Source organism: Ptychodera flava, chromosome 3 (assembly GCF_041260155.1).
Source record: "Ptychodera flava strain L36383 chromosome 3, AS_Pfla_20210202, whole genome shotgun sequence".
NCBI classification, from domain to species: Eukaryota; Metazoa; Hemichordata; class Enteropneusta; family Ptychoderidae; genus Ptychodera; species Ptychodera flava.
In genome coordinates this window covers 39939935-39957436 of record NC_091930.1, presented here as the reverse complement: position 1 = coordinate 39957436, position 17502 = coordinate 39939935, and the positions used below count along the sequence as shown (strand labels likewise).

Sequence of the window (17502 nt, the reverse complement as noted above, 5' to 3'; positions counted from 1 at the left end):
ACTTGGTATGTATATTGAAGATACTATGATTTAACATTATGAAAGTCATTAAGCATTTCCACTTCAGCCAATTCCTAATTTGCATATAAAATTAACTTTCCTAATTAGTGATATATCTGAATTGAGTCGACCAAAGTTGATCAAGCTTGCTATATATTTTGAAGATACTATGATACAACATTCTTGAAAGTCATTAAGCATTTTACTTCATTCAACTCCTAATTTGCATATTGAATGAACTTTTGAAATTGGGGAAATAGATTTCAATTTACATGACCAAAATCGATGAAATTTGCTGTGTACATTACAGATACCATGATATAACATTATTGAAAGGTATTAAGCATTTTTGCTTCAGCCAATTCCTTATTTGCATATTTAATGAACTTTCCTAAGGATATTTATTTGAATTGATCAGACCAAAGTTGACGAAACTTGCTATGTACATTAAAGTTACCATGATAGTACAATTTAGAAAGTCATTAAGATTTTTACTTCAGCCAATTCATTATTTGCATATTTAATGAACTTTCCTAATTAGGGAAATATACTTGGATTTACTTGATCAAAGTTGACAAAACATGCTATGTACGTTGATGATTATACCAAGTTATACTGATATTGAAAGTCATTTCGCATTTTCATGTCAGCTAATTGATAATTTACATATCTCATGAGCTTTCACAATTTGGCATATATAGCTTGAAGGACTTGATCAAAGGTAATTTCACTTGCTATAGAAAGTGGTGATACAATGACAGCAGTCAAAGAAATTAATTCTTTTTATTTCAGCCAATTGTACATTTTAATGCTTAATGATCTTTACAGTTAATCTGCGGTGAGTATTGTTCATAATGTTGATCATAACACTTTTAATGAAGTTGCAAACATGTATAGTCTAGGTTCAAATTTACACATAACTGCAAATATATAAATAAACACGTGAGCATTTTCAGTTCATATCTGGTTATGTATTTAGAAATGTAAGAATGGAGTGCATCACCAGCTGTCCCACAGTAGGCGTTCTATTGGCATGAACACAAGTTAGCAAAAAAGCGTAATATCAAGTACCGCACTAGTTCACACAGTTATGGCCCACCTGCATAAAGGTCTGAGGAGTTGGTGACCAGCCGAGCATTGCTGTTCGGCAGAAAAGCCAGTACCCCCCCCCCCCCCCCCTCCAAGCCCTGTAGCCGAGGGGAGCGATGTGTTTCTGGTAACACACGGCCATGAGGGTCATTAACGGGCGCTCACCAGACATCTCTACGTCGAAAATCAAAGTGGTACATGCTTCCTATTTTCAAGTTTTGCGTTTTGGGTTTAACTGACAAACGACCAGACAAATCCCTGCACACAACGTAAAGGTCTAACTTTTACCGGCGAAGCATTGTTTTCCTAAGTTCATACGAGTATTTCTCATTGCTATTGGTATAAATCTGAAAATCGACAGCAAGCTGTAACAAGCTCATATCGGTTATGTATGTAGAAATTGTAACGTTAACGTTACACATTTTAATTCTAGTGTTGGACACTGCAGACAAACACACGAACTCCCCTTTTCTGACGTTTAGCTACCATATTGACCGAGATGAACGCCCCGTACCCTAAACTTATCCATCTCATCAATACCCGCGTGGTCTGAGTGACCAAGTGATTGGCAGGCGCACGTGTAGCCTCTCGACCCAGTGTCACAATGAAGGTACTTAAATGTATTTGAAGCTGCGGCCAGTTGCAGTGAGACTCAAACTAGCTGAGGACAACTTGATGACGTGGTTGTAGGATTAAGTTCTCACAGTTCGGAATTATCATCTGCTCAGAATGCCAAGTAAGGAGGTTTTGATCGTTATACTTTTTATTCGACAGGTATTTCGAAGGCATTATTTTGCATTAATTTTCTAGTCTTGACGGTTGTACGTGGATTGCAAAATGTTTTAACCATCTTATATTTCGAAAAAAACTGGAAACGTATTTTTGCCAGAAAAAGTTAATACATGTTTAGCGGCTACTTCAAATGTGGCTATAGACGCTGGGAATTTGCTTTTGCAAGACGGCCACTGCTCTTTAGCTCACGTGTCCACATGTACACAAGTGAGCTATTCTCGTACTGCTGTCAGCTGTGCCTGTCTGTCTGTCTGTCTCTCTGTCTGTCTGTTAGTGCGATATCTCAAGAAAGACTTACTGGATTGGTATCAAATGTGGTCCATTGATTCGTTTCGGAATGGCGATAACTGATTAGTGTTTAAAGGGCAAAGCTTGTATTCTATGTTAAGAAATATTGATTATAGATGCATTAAGACATATTTCATGTTATGTACCACTTTTAATACAATGGCATCGCTCATTAGTATATTTAATCAACTTTTACGATTATAATACGTATAACTGGAAAGACCGCACACATACTGACGAAACTTACTATTTGCATTGATTATGCAAATATATAACAGTAAATACTTTGAAAGCTTTTTAACAAGCTGACGATTTGCATATTTCAGGTAATTCTAACATTAGCCTGAGTGTAGTTCGCGCCCCGAAAATGAAATACTTAAACTTTTGCTCAAATTTTCCTTAAACAGACTTTCGACCAATCCCATTCTCTTTCAAAATCAAAAATAGAAATCTGGAGTCGCCGTAGAAATTTTGGTACTAGAGAAACAAATTACATGTACCCAATATTCCCGGTTTTTGAAATTCAAATTGGACGCTGTTCCTGAGTTACCTCTATTTGGAAGATAGTTTTTTACAAAAATAAAGTACATCGTAGGTGAAAACTTTATTTATTCAAAATGAGCCCCCTAAGAGACTTGATCGGACTGGCCATTTTAATTGGTAGTACAATATCCGGCTCGAAGTATTACGGCTCCGTGAGAAGCACTCGCATGCGATGACATCAAAAAGAGAAATATTACATGCTATTATATGTTTATCACACGAACAGTCTTCTTACTTTTCGTTTGATGTGGATGGCTCCAAATTATTGTACAGATTGCAAAATATTGTTACGATCTGTGAACTTTCATCGAATGCCTTCTTTACCAATCAGACATGCGGATTCGGTCACGTGACTTGTATCGTCTCGCACTGTCCTGACGCCAAAACCCAGTAGTCGGCCATCATCAGGCAGAGAGGTTTCACCGTGCTAGCCACAGTAACGAGAGTTATTTAGAATATGTTCAAATATATTTATGAAGGAAATGCAACAACGAGCTCGAAACAGTAGTTCTTATTTTTGGATGTGTAGGCCTAGTAGCTTTCAAAAAGATCACAAGCTTACGATTTCGGCGAGCCCGAAAACTTTGTCCGATGGCACCCAGACTACATGTAGTGAATGCTTGTGGCCACAACGCTCCCGTCACCGGTCTTCGCCTGTGTAAACTCATCAATGCCGACCCGTTTGTCAACGTTTACATCTTACGCGTTTTTTACGGACATTTGCAGTCACCGTGACACATATTCCGTACATGATACCTTCAACCTTTTGTCACATGACGGAAGCTCTGTTTTCTTTATACCGGCTTTCGATGACACATCCTCAGCGCTCCGCCAGAGTTCAGGCCACAGCTGGCAGCTGATGCCTTCGCTAGCCCTACACTGCAGGTTCGATCCGATCGAGAATTTACTGATTTTTTTTGACATGATGAAGTGAGTTTATCTTCGTTCCTAGAATGATTTGATGTTTTGTGTTCTCTATGTAGCTTTTCTGAAGATCGTACAGTACTTATCCAGTTGAAATTACGCTGGGGTTGTAGCTTTCAGATTTATCGCCAGGTACAACATTCGTATTGACTGGAGCCGCGCCGTCAGGCTGATCGATCGACGGATCATTGCTAGCAAACCGTTGGCAACGGGTCTGTTGAGCCCCGGCACCAATTCAGTTAGAGGCAATTGCTAGAGCTTTAGCGACTCGAAATTTCGTCGGGCACGCTTTCTATGTCTAAGTTTTATCGCATCGCCTTTTCGTAATCATTGTGAGAACACGGCATCCATCATGACAGATCGGTCTGTGCGCGAGTACGTCCTGTTTACGTCACATAGGTGACAATCCGGGTCGGTTCATGTGATGAACAGTACAGTGATAGAAATGTAGCAGTTTCACTCCTGCCAATGAATGCTTTGCACATATAGCAAACTTTCATAATCGACGATAATTAGCTGAAAGAACCCCACCAAAATGGATGAAACTTTCCTTCGATTATTGATGCAAGATATCTTAGTGTTCCGTCAGCTAATTAAGCTTACTTTTTTGCATTACTTTCACTGACAATAAGCGATGTCTGGAAGGTGTCATAAACATGATTGGAACTAATTTGGATGATTGGATTTTCATATTTTGTAATTTTTTCAAAAGTGTTAGGTGCCATATAGCTGAATGTTGCAAAATCTCAAATCACTCATAAAAACAAGTGTATAATATGAAAGAAAAGAAAAGTGGATGAGATAACATTTGTACATAAAATCGACATTACAACACCATCGTATTATCTCAAATTAGTTCCAATCGTGTTCATATTAGCTGTAGCAATTGCATCCAATGATAATCCAATGCGACGGTGTTCTTTATGATTCGATAGATCTCCCCTCCCCCCCCCCCCCCTTTGTCTCCTAATATTAAGGTAGAACGCTGCCTCGGGACAGATTTTAGGACTCTCAAACTCTCACATTCCTTTCTGATCTACCACTTGTTGGGGTTCATTTTAAAACTGTAAGAAAACTTTCTACTGTTTTAGTTTTTCGGAAATTCAAAATTTTAATTTTCTCCATAGAGTTTACACAGGGATGGTAAATCTTGGGTAATTTGTATCTCTAGTACCAAAATTTACACGATGGCCCCGACTTTTATTCTGATTTTGAAAGAAAGTGGATGAAATATTCCTTGAGTAAAATTGAGCAAAATTTTAAATCTTTCACTTTCGAGGCGCATACTACCTTAACTGACCATCTATGACCAGTTGCATACGAACCGATTTTCATTCCGTTCACGACTGTACTTCGAATATTCACCATTGAAATTTTAAATTTATCTGCTGAGTTGTTATAATGTTATTTTCAAAACGGGCGTGTTTGTTTTGTAACTCTTGCAACTTTGTTTACTCACATTTTGCTCTGTGATGTACTTCCTATTGTGCTAATTCCTTCACCAGCGTATCGCGAAACCATCATCATCGGAGCCGGCCCCGCCGGTCTCCAGATGGGCCACTACATGAACAAAGCCAAGCGAGACTATGTCATCCTGGAGGCGTCCAACAAACCCGGTCACTTCTTCACGCATGAGCCCCGCCACGGACTCCTCATTTCCATCAACAAGAGATTCAATCCCTTCCCAGAATTCGAGTACAACATGAGACACGACTGGAACTCTCTGCTTTCTGACGATCGGTCGCTGCTCTTTACCAAGTACACTACCGACCTGTTCCCGAAAGCAGAAGACATTGTCAGGTACTTGAACGACTTCGCCATCAAGTTGGAAATCAAGGTCAGGTACAACACTCGAGTGGTCAACATCAGTAAAGAGGATCGGCCTGGCGCTGCCAAGGGGCTGTTTTATCTCAAGGCCAACGATGGCAGAGAATACAGCTGCAAGGTTTTGATAATGGCGACTGGTGCCCTGTCCGAAAAACTCCCTGATTTGCCTGGAATTGAGCTGGCTGACACCTACGCTACCCACGATATCAACCCGGAGAAGTACGAGGGCAAACTGGTTCTGATCATTGGTCGAGGAAACAGTGCTTTTGAAGTGGCCAACCACCTAGCGCCTCACGCGGCCTTAATTCATATCTTCGGTGGGAGGGCAATAAAACATGCCTGGAACACACATTTTGTAGGTAAGCTTGATAGCTGTTTGCCTGTATAATACGCTTTCTAAATCATTTTTGACAAGACAGTAGAAGAGATGAGTAATTCTCTTGGAGCAGCAGTCCTCAGTCCTTGGTTCTCTTGCATATTGTTTTTGACATTGACGTTAACGTGATGGTAAGTCTTCTGTTTTCTTTTGAAAATTGTGCCCAGTTATTCGATTGTTTAAAGGCAGTATGCACCTCGAGAGTGAGAGACTTTTTTGGCTAAAAAATTCCTTAATGAGACTTTCAACCATTCTCTTACCAAATTAACAATACAAATCGTGAGTCCCTGTTCAAAGTTTGAAAATATAGCAACAAATTACCAAAATTTTGTGATAAAGAAACTGCTTCGTCACGGTGAAATTCGAAATTTCTTAAATTTCCGCGGTGATTTTTTGCTCACGTGTTCACACACGTGAGCTAATGTCCCAGCGATGTCTGTCTGTCTGTCTCTCTGTCTGTCTATGTGTCTGTCTGTCTGTTGGTCCGATATCTCAAAAACGGCTGATTAGATCAGAATCAAATCTGGTAAATAGATTCAGTAAGCAAATGGCAAGAACTGATTAGTTTTTGGTGGTTGTGGCTTGCATACTTTTTGCTCATATGCATAATTTATGATTTTAGAAAAACGGATATACATTAAAAATGACTGCACACAATTTGACGAGATTTGCTACAAATGTTGATCACACAAAAATATATCAGTAGTGGGAACCATTAAGGGGTGACATGAAAAAATAGCCTCGGTGCCCACAACTGGAAATCGCTTTGAATACCAGACACGTTTATATTTGTTAAGTCCCCTCTGGGAGTAATTTTGTTCACCGTGGTGTGCCACTAAGCTTCAATAAAGGTAAATCCATTCCAGATTCGGACTAGAAAACAAGGGAAAATGCCTCTATCGTTACCTACGATTAATGAAGTTGTTGACGATGTTCTGCGGACTTCGTCTCCAAATTGTTCATGTCAAGGTTATACAAGTGCCTCGTAGGTCCACGGTTGTGCAAACACCAGAAGATATTATTGAGTAACGACCATATTCACAGACCCCTTCCAGTTAGTCTTAGTGTAAAATGCATTAGTCACTTATTAATGGGCAAAAAACATTTGAGGGTTGGTTGGAAGTGTTGTTATCACTTTTGTAAGATTATACATCCAACACAAAATCAATAAATATCCGATAATGTGATCACGGAATGGTTCGCGTTTATATAATGGATGCTGAGCACATATCAGTAACCTGCCTGACATGATGGGCTATTATTCAATGTTACATCGATTGGGATCGTCGGTATGTTTGTTCACGTGCCAGCCATGACGTCATAAGATTTGTGGATGCACTGAAAGGTGTTTCTGTGTCTCCATATTCGCATTGCTCTATGGTAATTGGTTATCACGATCAACTATCAGTGGCCCCACAGGAGCTCGGCATAACGCGCCACAATGTCTAAATACAACGGTTTGAATAGAGTTATACTCAACAAAGTGTGCAAATGGAAATTGCAAATGTCAATTAACTATATTAAATGAAGAAATTGAAGGGGTATAGGTACGCCGAAGGTGTGCCCAGCATGCATCCCTCGATTCTGTCCCTCGGCTGCTTGGCTCAGTATGGTAACTAACTGCTCATCTCTGAGCCAAGCGGTCAAGTATGAACGGGGGGAGGAGGGGAGGAGGATACTCGGCGTGCCTGCCCCTTGCATTTGTTTATTCGATATAGTAAACCGTTGTTTATTATTTCTATTATCATTATTATCGATTATAAATATATCCGAAAAGTTAAATTACGACCATTGACTGAGCAATAAGTCAAGCATCCCATGCAGTTTTCGCCGATGGACTGATACAGGCCACAGTGCCTTGCTGCCTTCTTAGAGCAATAGTACTTTTTACTAGCGAATCGGGCACAGTATTTTCTGTCCAGTAAACTGGACTATTATGCACTCTCTCTCTCTCTCTCTCTCTCTCTCTCTCTCTCTCTCTCTCTCTCTCTCATTTGTCAGGTGACTTGCGCGCCATTAACAACACCATTTTGGACATGTACCAATTGAAGTCTCTTCATGCCTACCTTGGCATCGAGGCGCTGAAGCTGTCCAAGGCCGAGAAAAATGACCAAATCCTTGTCCACTTCCGTGACTTAGTTCTTCACTGGAAGACCCCGGGCTACTACACAGACAGCAAGGTGTACGATCACGTCATAGTATGCACTGGGTGGAACTACGTCGACACCTCGCTCTTTGCTGACAACTGTAAGCCAGGTAAATAAAGTAATGTCATATCTCATTCAAAATTGATGGGCAAATCGTTGCTGTTCAGAAAAACGGCATCAGCTTTTATGTAAAGGCAAGCTTAAGGACATGGCCATAAAACAGCAGATACTAACGTAGGGGGTAGGGGTGATACTGTGATCTGATTGGTCGAGGCGTCAGCATTTGCGGTATAGCACATATGGGACTAGCGCGGACTCTTAGTCAGAAAAAAATCCTTTCTAACACTGCATTTCAACCCTCTGCTATTGCATGATATTGGTAACTCAGCGAAGGGTACAAAACCTCGTTTTTGACTAGTTCACACAATACATGCCCGACCGGTAAGCAGTGCATCTTTTTGTCGTGAACTGATCAAAATCTAGTGGTAGGCCTATAACGGTGCTTTATTTCTTAAATAAATATCCAATGTTTAGCATTCCTGAGAAAATTTGCCCATTCTCAATTTTAGATTCGTTTACTTGGTGAGATTTTAATTAAAAATGATAGCAACATACTCTTAAGGATGACGTTGCATTGTATGCTACTTTGCATATAGTCCAATAGTTCGATATCTCCAGTCTAGCAATCCACATAGAGAAGAGAATAGGAATTCAATAAAGGCAATGAATGGAGCATAAATATTTCGATCGCTGACGATACTTTAATTGCTGTTGCCCGCGTTTTACACGTACACACTATTTGTTGGCGTTTACTATTCTTGGGCTTAGTGTCTGGGCTTATTTTACAGCGACGAAGAAGGAAGGCAAGTACCCTCTCCTGAAGACCAACTGGGAATCTGACAACGTCGAAAATCTCTTCTTCATGGGCACTTCCATGCAGGCCAATGATCGCAAAGCGGCATCTGGATTCATCCACGGTTTCAGATACAACGTACGCACCATGCATCGCATGATGGAGGAAAGATATCAAAATGTTCCCTACCCTGTAAAACTACTTGAACGTGACGTTTCCTCGATCGCTGACCTGATCATAGGTAACCGACTCTTGCCATTATTTTTGTTTGTATACTGTTGTACAGTTTGGAATGGTTGTTGCTAAGCAAATGGCGGGGGAGGGTCGTTTGCCTCGCATCCTCCCTCCTTGGTGTTGTTCTGTTTGGAATCATTTTTGCTAAGCCCAAAAGGGGGATCGTTTCCCTCACATCCTCCCTCCTTAGTGTTGTACTGTTTGGAATCGCTGTTACTAAGCCAAGGAGATGGGAGATCGTTTCCCTCGAATCCTTACAATGTAGACAATTCTTAATCATTATTTAAACACATCTGACTGAACTGATTGACATTTTCCTTGGCCGATGTCAGTCGCAATGTGATCGAAGGAGGGGGTTCCCTCGCATCCACCCTCCTTGGTTTTGTACTGTTCGGAATCGTTGTTGCTACGCCAAGTAGGGGAGGGTCGATTCCCTCGCATCCCCTTCAATGTAGACCATTATCACCATAATTATTTACGCACTTCTGACTGAACTGATAGACAGTTTCCATGACAATGTCAGTCGCAATGTGATTTTTAATTTGATATGGCGCCAACACCTATCACTGTGCAAATACATTTGCAATTGCTGAGCGAATTGTTTGTCATACAAATAAGCTGGCTGACACAATACATTCTGGTAAAGCACCATTCATGATGACTTTGGCAGTTTTCTGCCATCTTTGATCGCAGTCACCAGATTTTCATGCTATTATCGATCTTTTCCCTTTGCATTTCAATTAACAGAGCGTACAAGTGTCGAAGCCGGTATTTACCAGCTGAACACGTTCATGGGTGACATCATCATAGTTCCCGAAGACCCTAATGAAAGGTGAAATATTACATCGATCTTCCAATCATCTACGCCGTGGAGCAAGATTGGTTTAAGAAGGCCAGCCACGCATTCGTCATGGTTCTTAAATATACCTTCGATAGGTAAGTTAAATCTGTAGTCGTTTGCACTGAGGTTCCATATTTTTTGTTGTCAACTGTAAGATCATTTTCATGTAAATATCGTTTATATATATGTAGGTAGGTAGGTAGGTAGGTAGGTAGTTGTGGTGATATTGTTGTAATTTGCAGTACTGTCGTTGCTGTTATGGCACATTCTGTCTTTTGTTCAGATTTAGAAACTTTAAATATCAAGAGACTACGCAACCCTCAAATCTAGAAATACTTCAAAAAGTGAAAAGTTTGGTGGATTCTTTCGTGCTTGTTTGTTTGTTTTCAATTGCAATCCACTGTCACTCACCCCGTAGGTTTTCTCTTACTTTCTTCTGATAGGTTCGAAGAATATGGTAAAGACGCCATCGGGTTCGTTCATTGGCCAATCAGTGAAGACCAGTTCTGCCAAGCGTTCCTGAGGCCCTCCGTCACCTACTACAGAAAAAGTGAAAGGATCGATGAGGTCACCGGTACTGAAAATTTAGTTCTACGATTCGATCAGGTTGACTTTTTTGGTGACAATGGCAACAAAAACCGAAACGTCGTCAAGAACTTCTTAAACAAATACGTAAGTATAATCTAATTTATTCTTATGGGGTTTTTTAACGCTGAGGTCTCGTAATAGCATTTTGGAAGGTACATAATTGTTTTTCGGTGAGATTTAAACGTAGGCTGTATATAGTTTACACGGTTTAACCGCATTTACACTTGGACTATATGGGGAAAATCGACAGTGTTTCATCTAGAGAGGGGGGCGGGGGATTCCCATTCTGTTGACATGTTGGCATCCCTAGTTATTTTTCAAGGGGACTCCAGCGCCCCCTCCCACTCCCCCCCCCCCATGAAATGGTGCCAGTCACACGTTAGAAATACGAGTAGACAACAATGAACTGGTGAAATAGCCCCCCCCCCCCCAAAAAAAAAAAAAAAAAAAAAAAAAAATCTGGTAAAGGGGGGAATCCCGCTGTTGATGCCATCCTGGATTAAATACTGAAACTATGAAGGAAAGGTTTCCATCATTGCTTTTGACCATTTCTACTGACAATGCAATTCTTATTCTCTTGATAATCTCTGATAAATGGCAGATTCCAATTTCCAGAGTTTTAATAAGGCAAGATGAACACAATGTACTGTGGATTTTTGATTTTAAAGTTTTGGTTAATGTGAGATAGTCTGCTGTGGCCTCCGAAGCTTATTAAGGTAGAATGCACCTCGGGACAGATATTCGCTCATTTTAAAGCTCTTCGAGAAGGAAAAAACATTCAGCGTCTTAGTTTTTTTGACATCGAAAATCTACTATGATTTTTCCTCATGGAGCTAATGGAGGGATGGTGGCCATTTTGAATTTCAAACATCGGGAAATGTAACGTAATTCATTTCTCTAGTACTAATCTCTGCACGATGATCCCTGATTTTTATTCCTGATTTGAAAGAGAACGGCTAAAAGTTTCAATGAGGAAAGTTAGAGCAAAAGTGTAAGTCTTTCACTTTCGAGGCGCATACTTCCTTACGGTATATGAAGGGGAGTTTTCAAAAAGTATTCAAGCAAAGTAACAAAAGAGATCATTATCGAGGTACAGTTTACAGAGCATTTTCGCATAGATGAAATTTGACATACGCTATCTTCTCTCTTACACAGACGAATCTCAATCCCGGTGAAAAATTCTTCGAGTACTACCTGGATTCTAAGGAAGGAGAAACCAAATTTTCAGGCCCCTAACAGAAGAAGAAAGGGCTAAGATACCCGAGGAATACTTCAAGATGTCAAAATTCGAGTGCAAACCTAGTTGCCTGGACTTAATTCCAGAACCAGAGATATAGGCGGCAACATGACCTCTGACTCAGTATGTGACAAATTGCGGACAATATCAGATCGATCGATACTGAATGCCGAGATTGGTGTTATTGACATTGGGACTACCTAACTCACTTGTCGGCAAACGGGGATCGATTGAGATTTCTGAATCTGGTCAATATGGTCTCTTTGGAAATTTCATGATCACTAGTTTACCTGTTAAAATCTCAAAAGAGGCAGAACAGATTGAAAACCATGATGGCAACAGTGTTTCCTTTGAGTGCGACTATAGTCAAGATATCAATGTATGTTGCCTTCACTTTCCAACATTTGATTATATTTTCATAAACATGAGATGCAAATTTTTTCTTTTCCAAAGGCTCGATTTTTTCATTCACCTATAGTATGACTTCATTATTTTTGTGCAGCTAATCGTTGACTACTATTTTGAGCGAATTTCAGTATTTCTTCAATTTTCATAAGTCCCAGTTTCAACTTGCACAGGGTTGTCAAATGAGTCTTTAGACTTTCGGTACACTTCGATGACACCCATGCAATGAAGACGCATATTGATCGTCATTTAACTAAAAGGGTAGAGGGTGAACCTGCATAATTCCGAGACAATTAATCTTTGAAAGTTTGTGTTGACAGTTATTGAAATGGTAATCTGAAATATGGACGTCTATGATCTTTGAGCTTCTAAGTGTTTTTAGAAATGCAGTTACATAAAATCGTTTGTCATGTCTTACATACTTTAATTCATGGATCATTAAAGAATTAATTTAAACACGGACTAAAATGTATGTTCTATGTGTGATTTGCACACGATTGAGAGCCATTAAGCTGTTCGGATTTCCTGGGGTTTTTCCCGCAAACAGACAGATGTGATGAAAATGTCGACATGCAGCATCCAGTGGTACTTTACCACTGAACACTCTGAGTTGTGAAGGCGATTTCGATGTATGGATAAAGACAAAAGTATAGACTGTTATCAGCCAGGGAGGAATTCGCAAACATGAATCTTTGCAAGGGTCTCGCCACGTGATCTCATTCTGTGTTTCACTGTGGTAAATTGTCTTTCTCTGTGGCTAGAAAGAAACTATGTAAAGCTTTGCTGACGGTCCTGAATTGCTGTCTGAGAAGCAGTATAAAAATAGAATGAAAGGAAAACTCCAGCCAACGCTGAAACAGAGGCACGTGAAATGCTTCTCGTCTTTGACCTATGATGAAAAAAGTGAGGACTATGAAGCAAAGGGCTTTCGAGATTGCCCAAGTCGATGCCTTTGTTAGTTGTTCAATCTGTTGAGTCCTACATTCTTCGATGTATTTGTGCTGCTTCCTTTTAGGTCTACTTTACAACTTTGAACGTCGCCGGCGATGTAATAACACCTTTAACTGACACAAGAGGGCGACATCATAGTCTGATCTGGCTATGTAAGAAAAGTCCATCTACGTAACACATGCCTCAAAATCAAACCGAAAGATTTAAGCTTTTGCCCAAACTTCCCTCAATGCATCTTTAAACCGTTCTATTTTGTTCACAGTCACTCGTGATCTATTCAGCTCTGGGACTATTCGCCCCATAGACGAGGGTTTTTTCTCGCATATGTACACACGTCTATGGGGCGAATAGTCCCAGAGCTGAATAGATCACGAGTGACTGTGATTTTGTTAATATCAGGTAAAAAGCTGGGTCGCCATTTATATTTTTGAATACATAAACAAACAATCCTAAATACATTTGAAATTCAAAATATCGCTACACACGGCATTAACTCTATGGGGCAAAATGAAGTTCTCGACTTCCAGGTAAACAAGACGTAAACTTCACAGGTTTAAAAACATGCAGTAGGCTAGCTGTGGAAACGCAGCTATCTGTTGGCGGGGGTAGCGTGCGTCGCTATGCGGGTCAGCAAAAGGTCAACTCCGCCACGGATATCCGTGACGGGGTGGACCTTTTTGATGACCCGCACTGGCGACGCACGCTACCAGCAACAGATAGCTGCGTTTCCACAGCTAGCAGTACGCCAACAGCAACGCAGCAGATTAGCTGTGAGTAGAAAATAAAATGGTCAACTGGGATGAAGTAAGAATTTACACCCCATTTTATTCATTTATCTACATGAAGTGAAGGAAAAATTAACCATCCATGTAACTAAAGTATGACCCTGACCTATATACGAACTCACGCACGCGCAACAGTGCATTGTCCTGAACTAAGCGGGGAAATTCCCTGCTGAGTCACACACAACATGTTTTACATGTACGGGAAATTCCGTGTGAGTCATCACCATCAAACTAGCCTATATAAAGGACCCCGTTGTCAGTCAGTCGCGGAGTCTAGCTGAAGTTAACTAACTTTCATATCCATTCAATCCATAATATCGTAGATATCGCTCCAGCGGCGGACTAAATCCTTCTTGTTTTTGTATTTCTAGCGCCTGATGAAATATGTTCTGAATAAGTTCTGACCCCGGAGCCTCTGTTGTTGCACCTTTTTCTTGTATTTGTGTAAGCAGCTGTTTATATTGAACGTAATAATGTTTATATTTCTCTCGTCTCTTTGCTACACCCGTTTTTCCTTGTATTACATCAATAACGACGCCAGGTATAGGAGTTAAGGCTAACAGTACCGGAACTGTCGGAATTGCTGCTATTACAGCAGAACTTACAAGAATTCCTTTAGTAATATTAAGAGCCATATCAATTCGACCCATTAATTTATAACTTCGTCGATATGCAGCACTTGTTCTTTCTATGTAATCAGCCAATTGTTCAACGCTTTCAACAACTGAGATGTGCATTTTTTACTGTATATGTAAGGGGGATAAAAAATAATTGTAGTAATATAGAAATACAATATGGCAGAAGGAGGAGAAGATATACCACTCCAGGATTTCGATGATGCAAATTTAAATGACGATGATGACGCTACTGCTGAAACATTCTTTCCTATGATGATGATACCTTGCAGAAGCCGATCCTTCCCAGGCCGTCTCAAGCGCGCGGAGCCCGCAGGTAGATCCTTCGACTAGACAGAGAGTAACAATTGAAATACAAATGGCTGAAAATTCTTAAATAAGAATAATATTACTGATGAAGCAGCACGAATCGAATTAATTTTAATGCAAAGATTAGGTATGGAAAGCTGTATTATAAAAACCTCAGGCTATCAAAAACTACAGGACGTGGATTTAGATCGCTCGAAACAGTAAAAAGAGAAGAAGGAGGTTCTGAATTTGTAAACAAAGTATATAAATATAGTAGAGCCCGAAAATGTGAGTTATACATTGTATTCTGTAGATGTGAAAAACGATAAAATACCGGCTGAGAAGATGACGCCAGAAGACATGGGTATATACAAAGATAACTGACAGAGTTACGGCAAGATGCTTCTGGTAATGCAGATAAAATACAAGCTTTTGAAAATAAATCGAACAATGGAACAATCTAAACCCAGAATATATAGCTATTAATGATGAATTAAGGATTGCGAATATGCATCTTGGCGAGCTTAACAACGAAAAAGTTAAAATAAGGCTAGAGAAAAGAGAAGCTGAAAAACAGTTAGAGGATCCTGAAACACACCCAAGGAAAAGGAAAAGCCGAAAAACTACTAGCTGAACTCATAACAAGAGAAGCTAAAGTTGACAATCGAATTGAATACGAACATGGTAAGATCAGTGAGGCACGTGAAAGTCTGGCTACGACTAGGTCTCTTCGTGATGTAATTTCTGATCCAGAATTATCACTCAGGCTGAAGCTGACTGAGTTATTTAAACGAAATGGTATAACAATCGCTGCAATACTGACTGCCCTTGGAATGACAATATCAACAATGCCCTGGCTGTAACTAAAGTAGGAGGAGGAGGAGCGGGAGCAGGGGGAGGAGGAGCAGGAACTGGCGGTCTGGTTCAGGTCCGCCCAAAGTATATACAAAAGCGAAAGAAATTGTAAAGCAATTTGGCGAATGGTTAAAACCTTGGCCCAAAAAGTGCTGCTGCAATACCAGGTTTAATCGGCTCCCTTGTCAGTTTTCTATTAAAAACAGCAGGATCGGTGGTCGGATTTGTTGGAGAACAGCTATGGATATTTTTAACTGGATTAACATTAGTCATTATAAATAAAATTATGTATTAATATATCACACTCCCTACGGCATCAACATGTTTGGTGAAAAGAATATTGCAAAGTTTCTTTCTAAAAATAAAGACCTGTTTGGTTTCTCCGTCGAATTGGAATGGTGCAAACTCCGACGAGTAAATCGACATATACTTCGAGCAAATCCAGGTGTCCGACTCAAAGATGATAATCTATATCATAACATTTTAGCTTTCGTGAAGGAATGTCAGAAGACTAACTTCTTTAAGCGACTAGAATTCATAGCTGTATTCCAGGATACTGAGGATGACCAAGAGGCTCATCATCTCCAAGAATATTGGGTTCTTCGATTGATTCGCGACACAGGCAATCGATTTATCTTTCAGGCAGACGGAATATTTATGTAAAGATGTGATTTATTTTCTTTTTTTCTTCTACTATATACATTACACGAAAAATGGGGTACGATAGAACATTATCACCGACTTTCACCAACCGAATACCGAATGGAACAAAGTCAGAAAGAACTCATCACGTGATTGCTCATAATCCAAGTGAGGCAGATCCAGGCCAGACACTTATCATACGATGTCCGAAGTTAGAAAGCGGAGTACTCTTAGTTCCAGATACTTTCGACCTGGTTTTTGATCTCGAAGTAACGGGAGATGAATATAACCGAGTAGTACAAAATGTTGCAAAAAATTTGGTGGAGCGTATGAAACTCACATTTGAGGGTCAGACACTTTTCGATTTGAATAAATATAACCTTATTGAATGTTATCGCGATCTCTTCAAACATAAAAAGGAGAGAACGAACATGACACTGTACGGAATTCAGAACGAAAATCTAAGAAAATTGAGAAGCGGTTCGACCGATGCAGATCAAAACGTCGTGGGCGATAATTACTTTTCGACACATATAAAACAAAATATGCTATTCGTCTCACTCATCCCCTAATAACAGGTCATGGAGTTGCATATCCAAAAGCGTTAGGGAGTCATATTGAATGGGAAATTACGTTGGCACCCGCCCCCCAATTACTTGTCAGTAATCAGGTTGTTACAACCAATTATAAATTAAAAAACATTCAAATGGAATACGAGACAATTTCTGACCTCGATCTCGCGAGGTCAACTGCTGGTTATTACAACGGTGGAAAAAGTTACCTTTACGAGCATATACATTATTTTAGAACAATCCCATTCAAAGAATCGGACACGGTTATCAATGAAAATATAAATGTACCACGACGTAGCATTAGAGGTATCGCTATACTCTTCACTAAAAATCAGAATCAGGCAGAACTGAACAGTGAACTTTTCTTTAACCATCCATTGAATCTGTGTCTGTATCAATCGAAGGCATTGCAAATAAAGTGTACGCTCAGAAGATGATACCAAGACAATTTTGGCGAGAGGTGCGACGGTATTTTGCTGAAGATAAAGATTGGTGTGAAATTGATATAGATGAGGCCGATTATTTGAAGAATAAATTCTGTCTGTTTATCGATCTGCGTAGCTTTAAAGATATTGAGTTTCATGGAAATGGTTTAAAAGTAATGAACACAAAGGACGGAATTCAACTTGA

The 17502-nt window shown here is 39.9% G+C and overlaps 2 protein-coding genes across 2 annotated transcripts in view; one reads left to right on the top strand and one right to left on the bottom strand.

The window, feature by feature from the left end:
- Window positions 1-17502, bottom strand: part of LOC139129999 (FAD-dependent oxidoreductase domain-containing protein 2-like) — a 126870-nt gene that overhangs the window by 18276 nt on the left and 91092 nt on the right. The gene's annotated exons all lie outside the window — the stretch shown is intronic.
- Window positions 1712-12600, top strand: LOC139129998 (FAD-dependent oxidoreductase domain-containing protein 2-like). Its single transcript, XM_070695714.1, has 7 exons — window positions 1712-1825; window positions 5142-5822; window positions 7841-8095; window positions 8835-9080; window positions 9821-10009; window positions 10358-10586; window positions 11658-12600. The coding sequence occupies exons 1-5, from the start codon at window positions 1819-1821 to the stop codon at window positions 9907-9909; spliced, it is 1278 nt and encodes a 425-aa protein (XP_070551815.1). The 5' UTR covers window positions 1712-1818; the 3' UTR covers window positions 9910-10009; window positions 10358-10586; window positions 11658-12600.

Coding starts and splice junctions, on each gene's coding strand:
- LOC139129998 (XM_070695714.1), top strand. Junction 8,096..8,834: donor TGCTGACAACTGTAAGCCAG/GTAAATAAAGTA, acceptor CTTATTTTACAG/CGACGAAGAAGGAAGGCAAG. Junction 9,081..9,820: donor GATCGCTGACCTGATCATAG/GTAACCGACTCT, acceptor TTCAATTAACAG/AGCGTACAAGTGTCGAAGCC.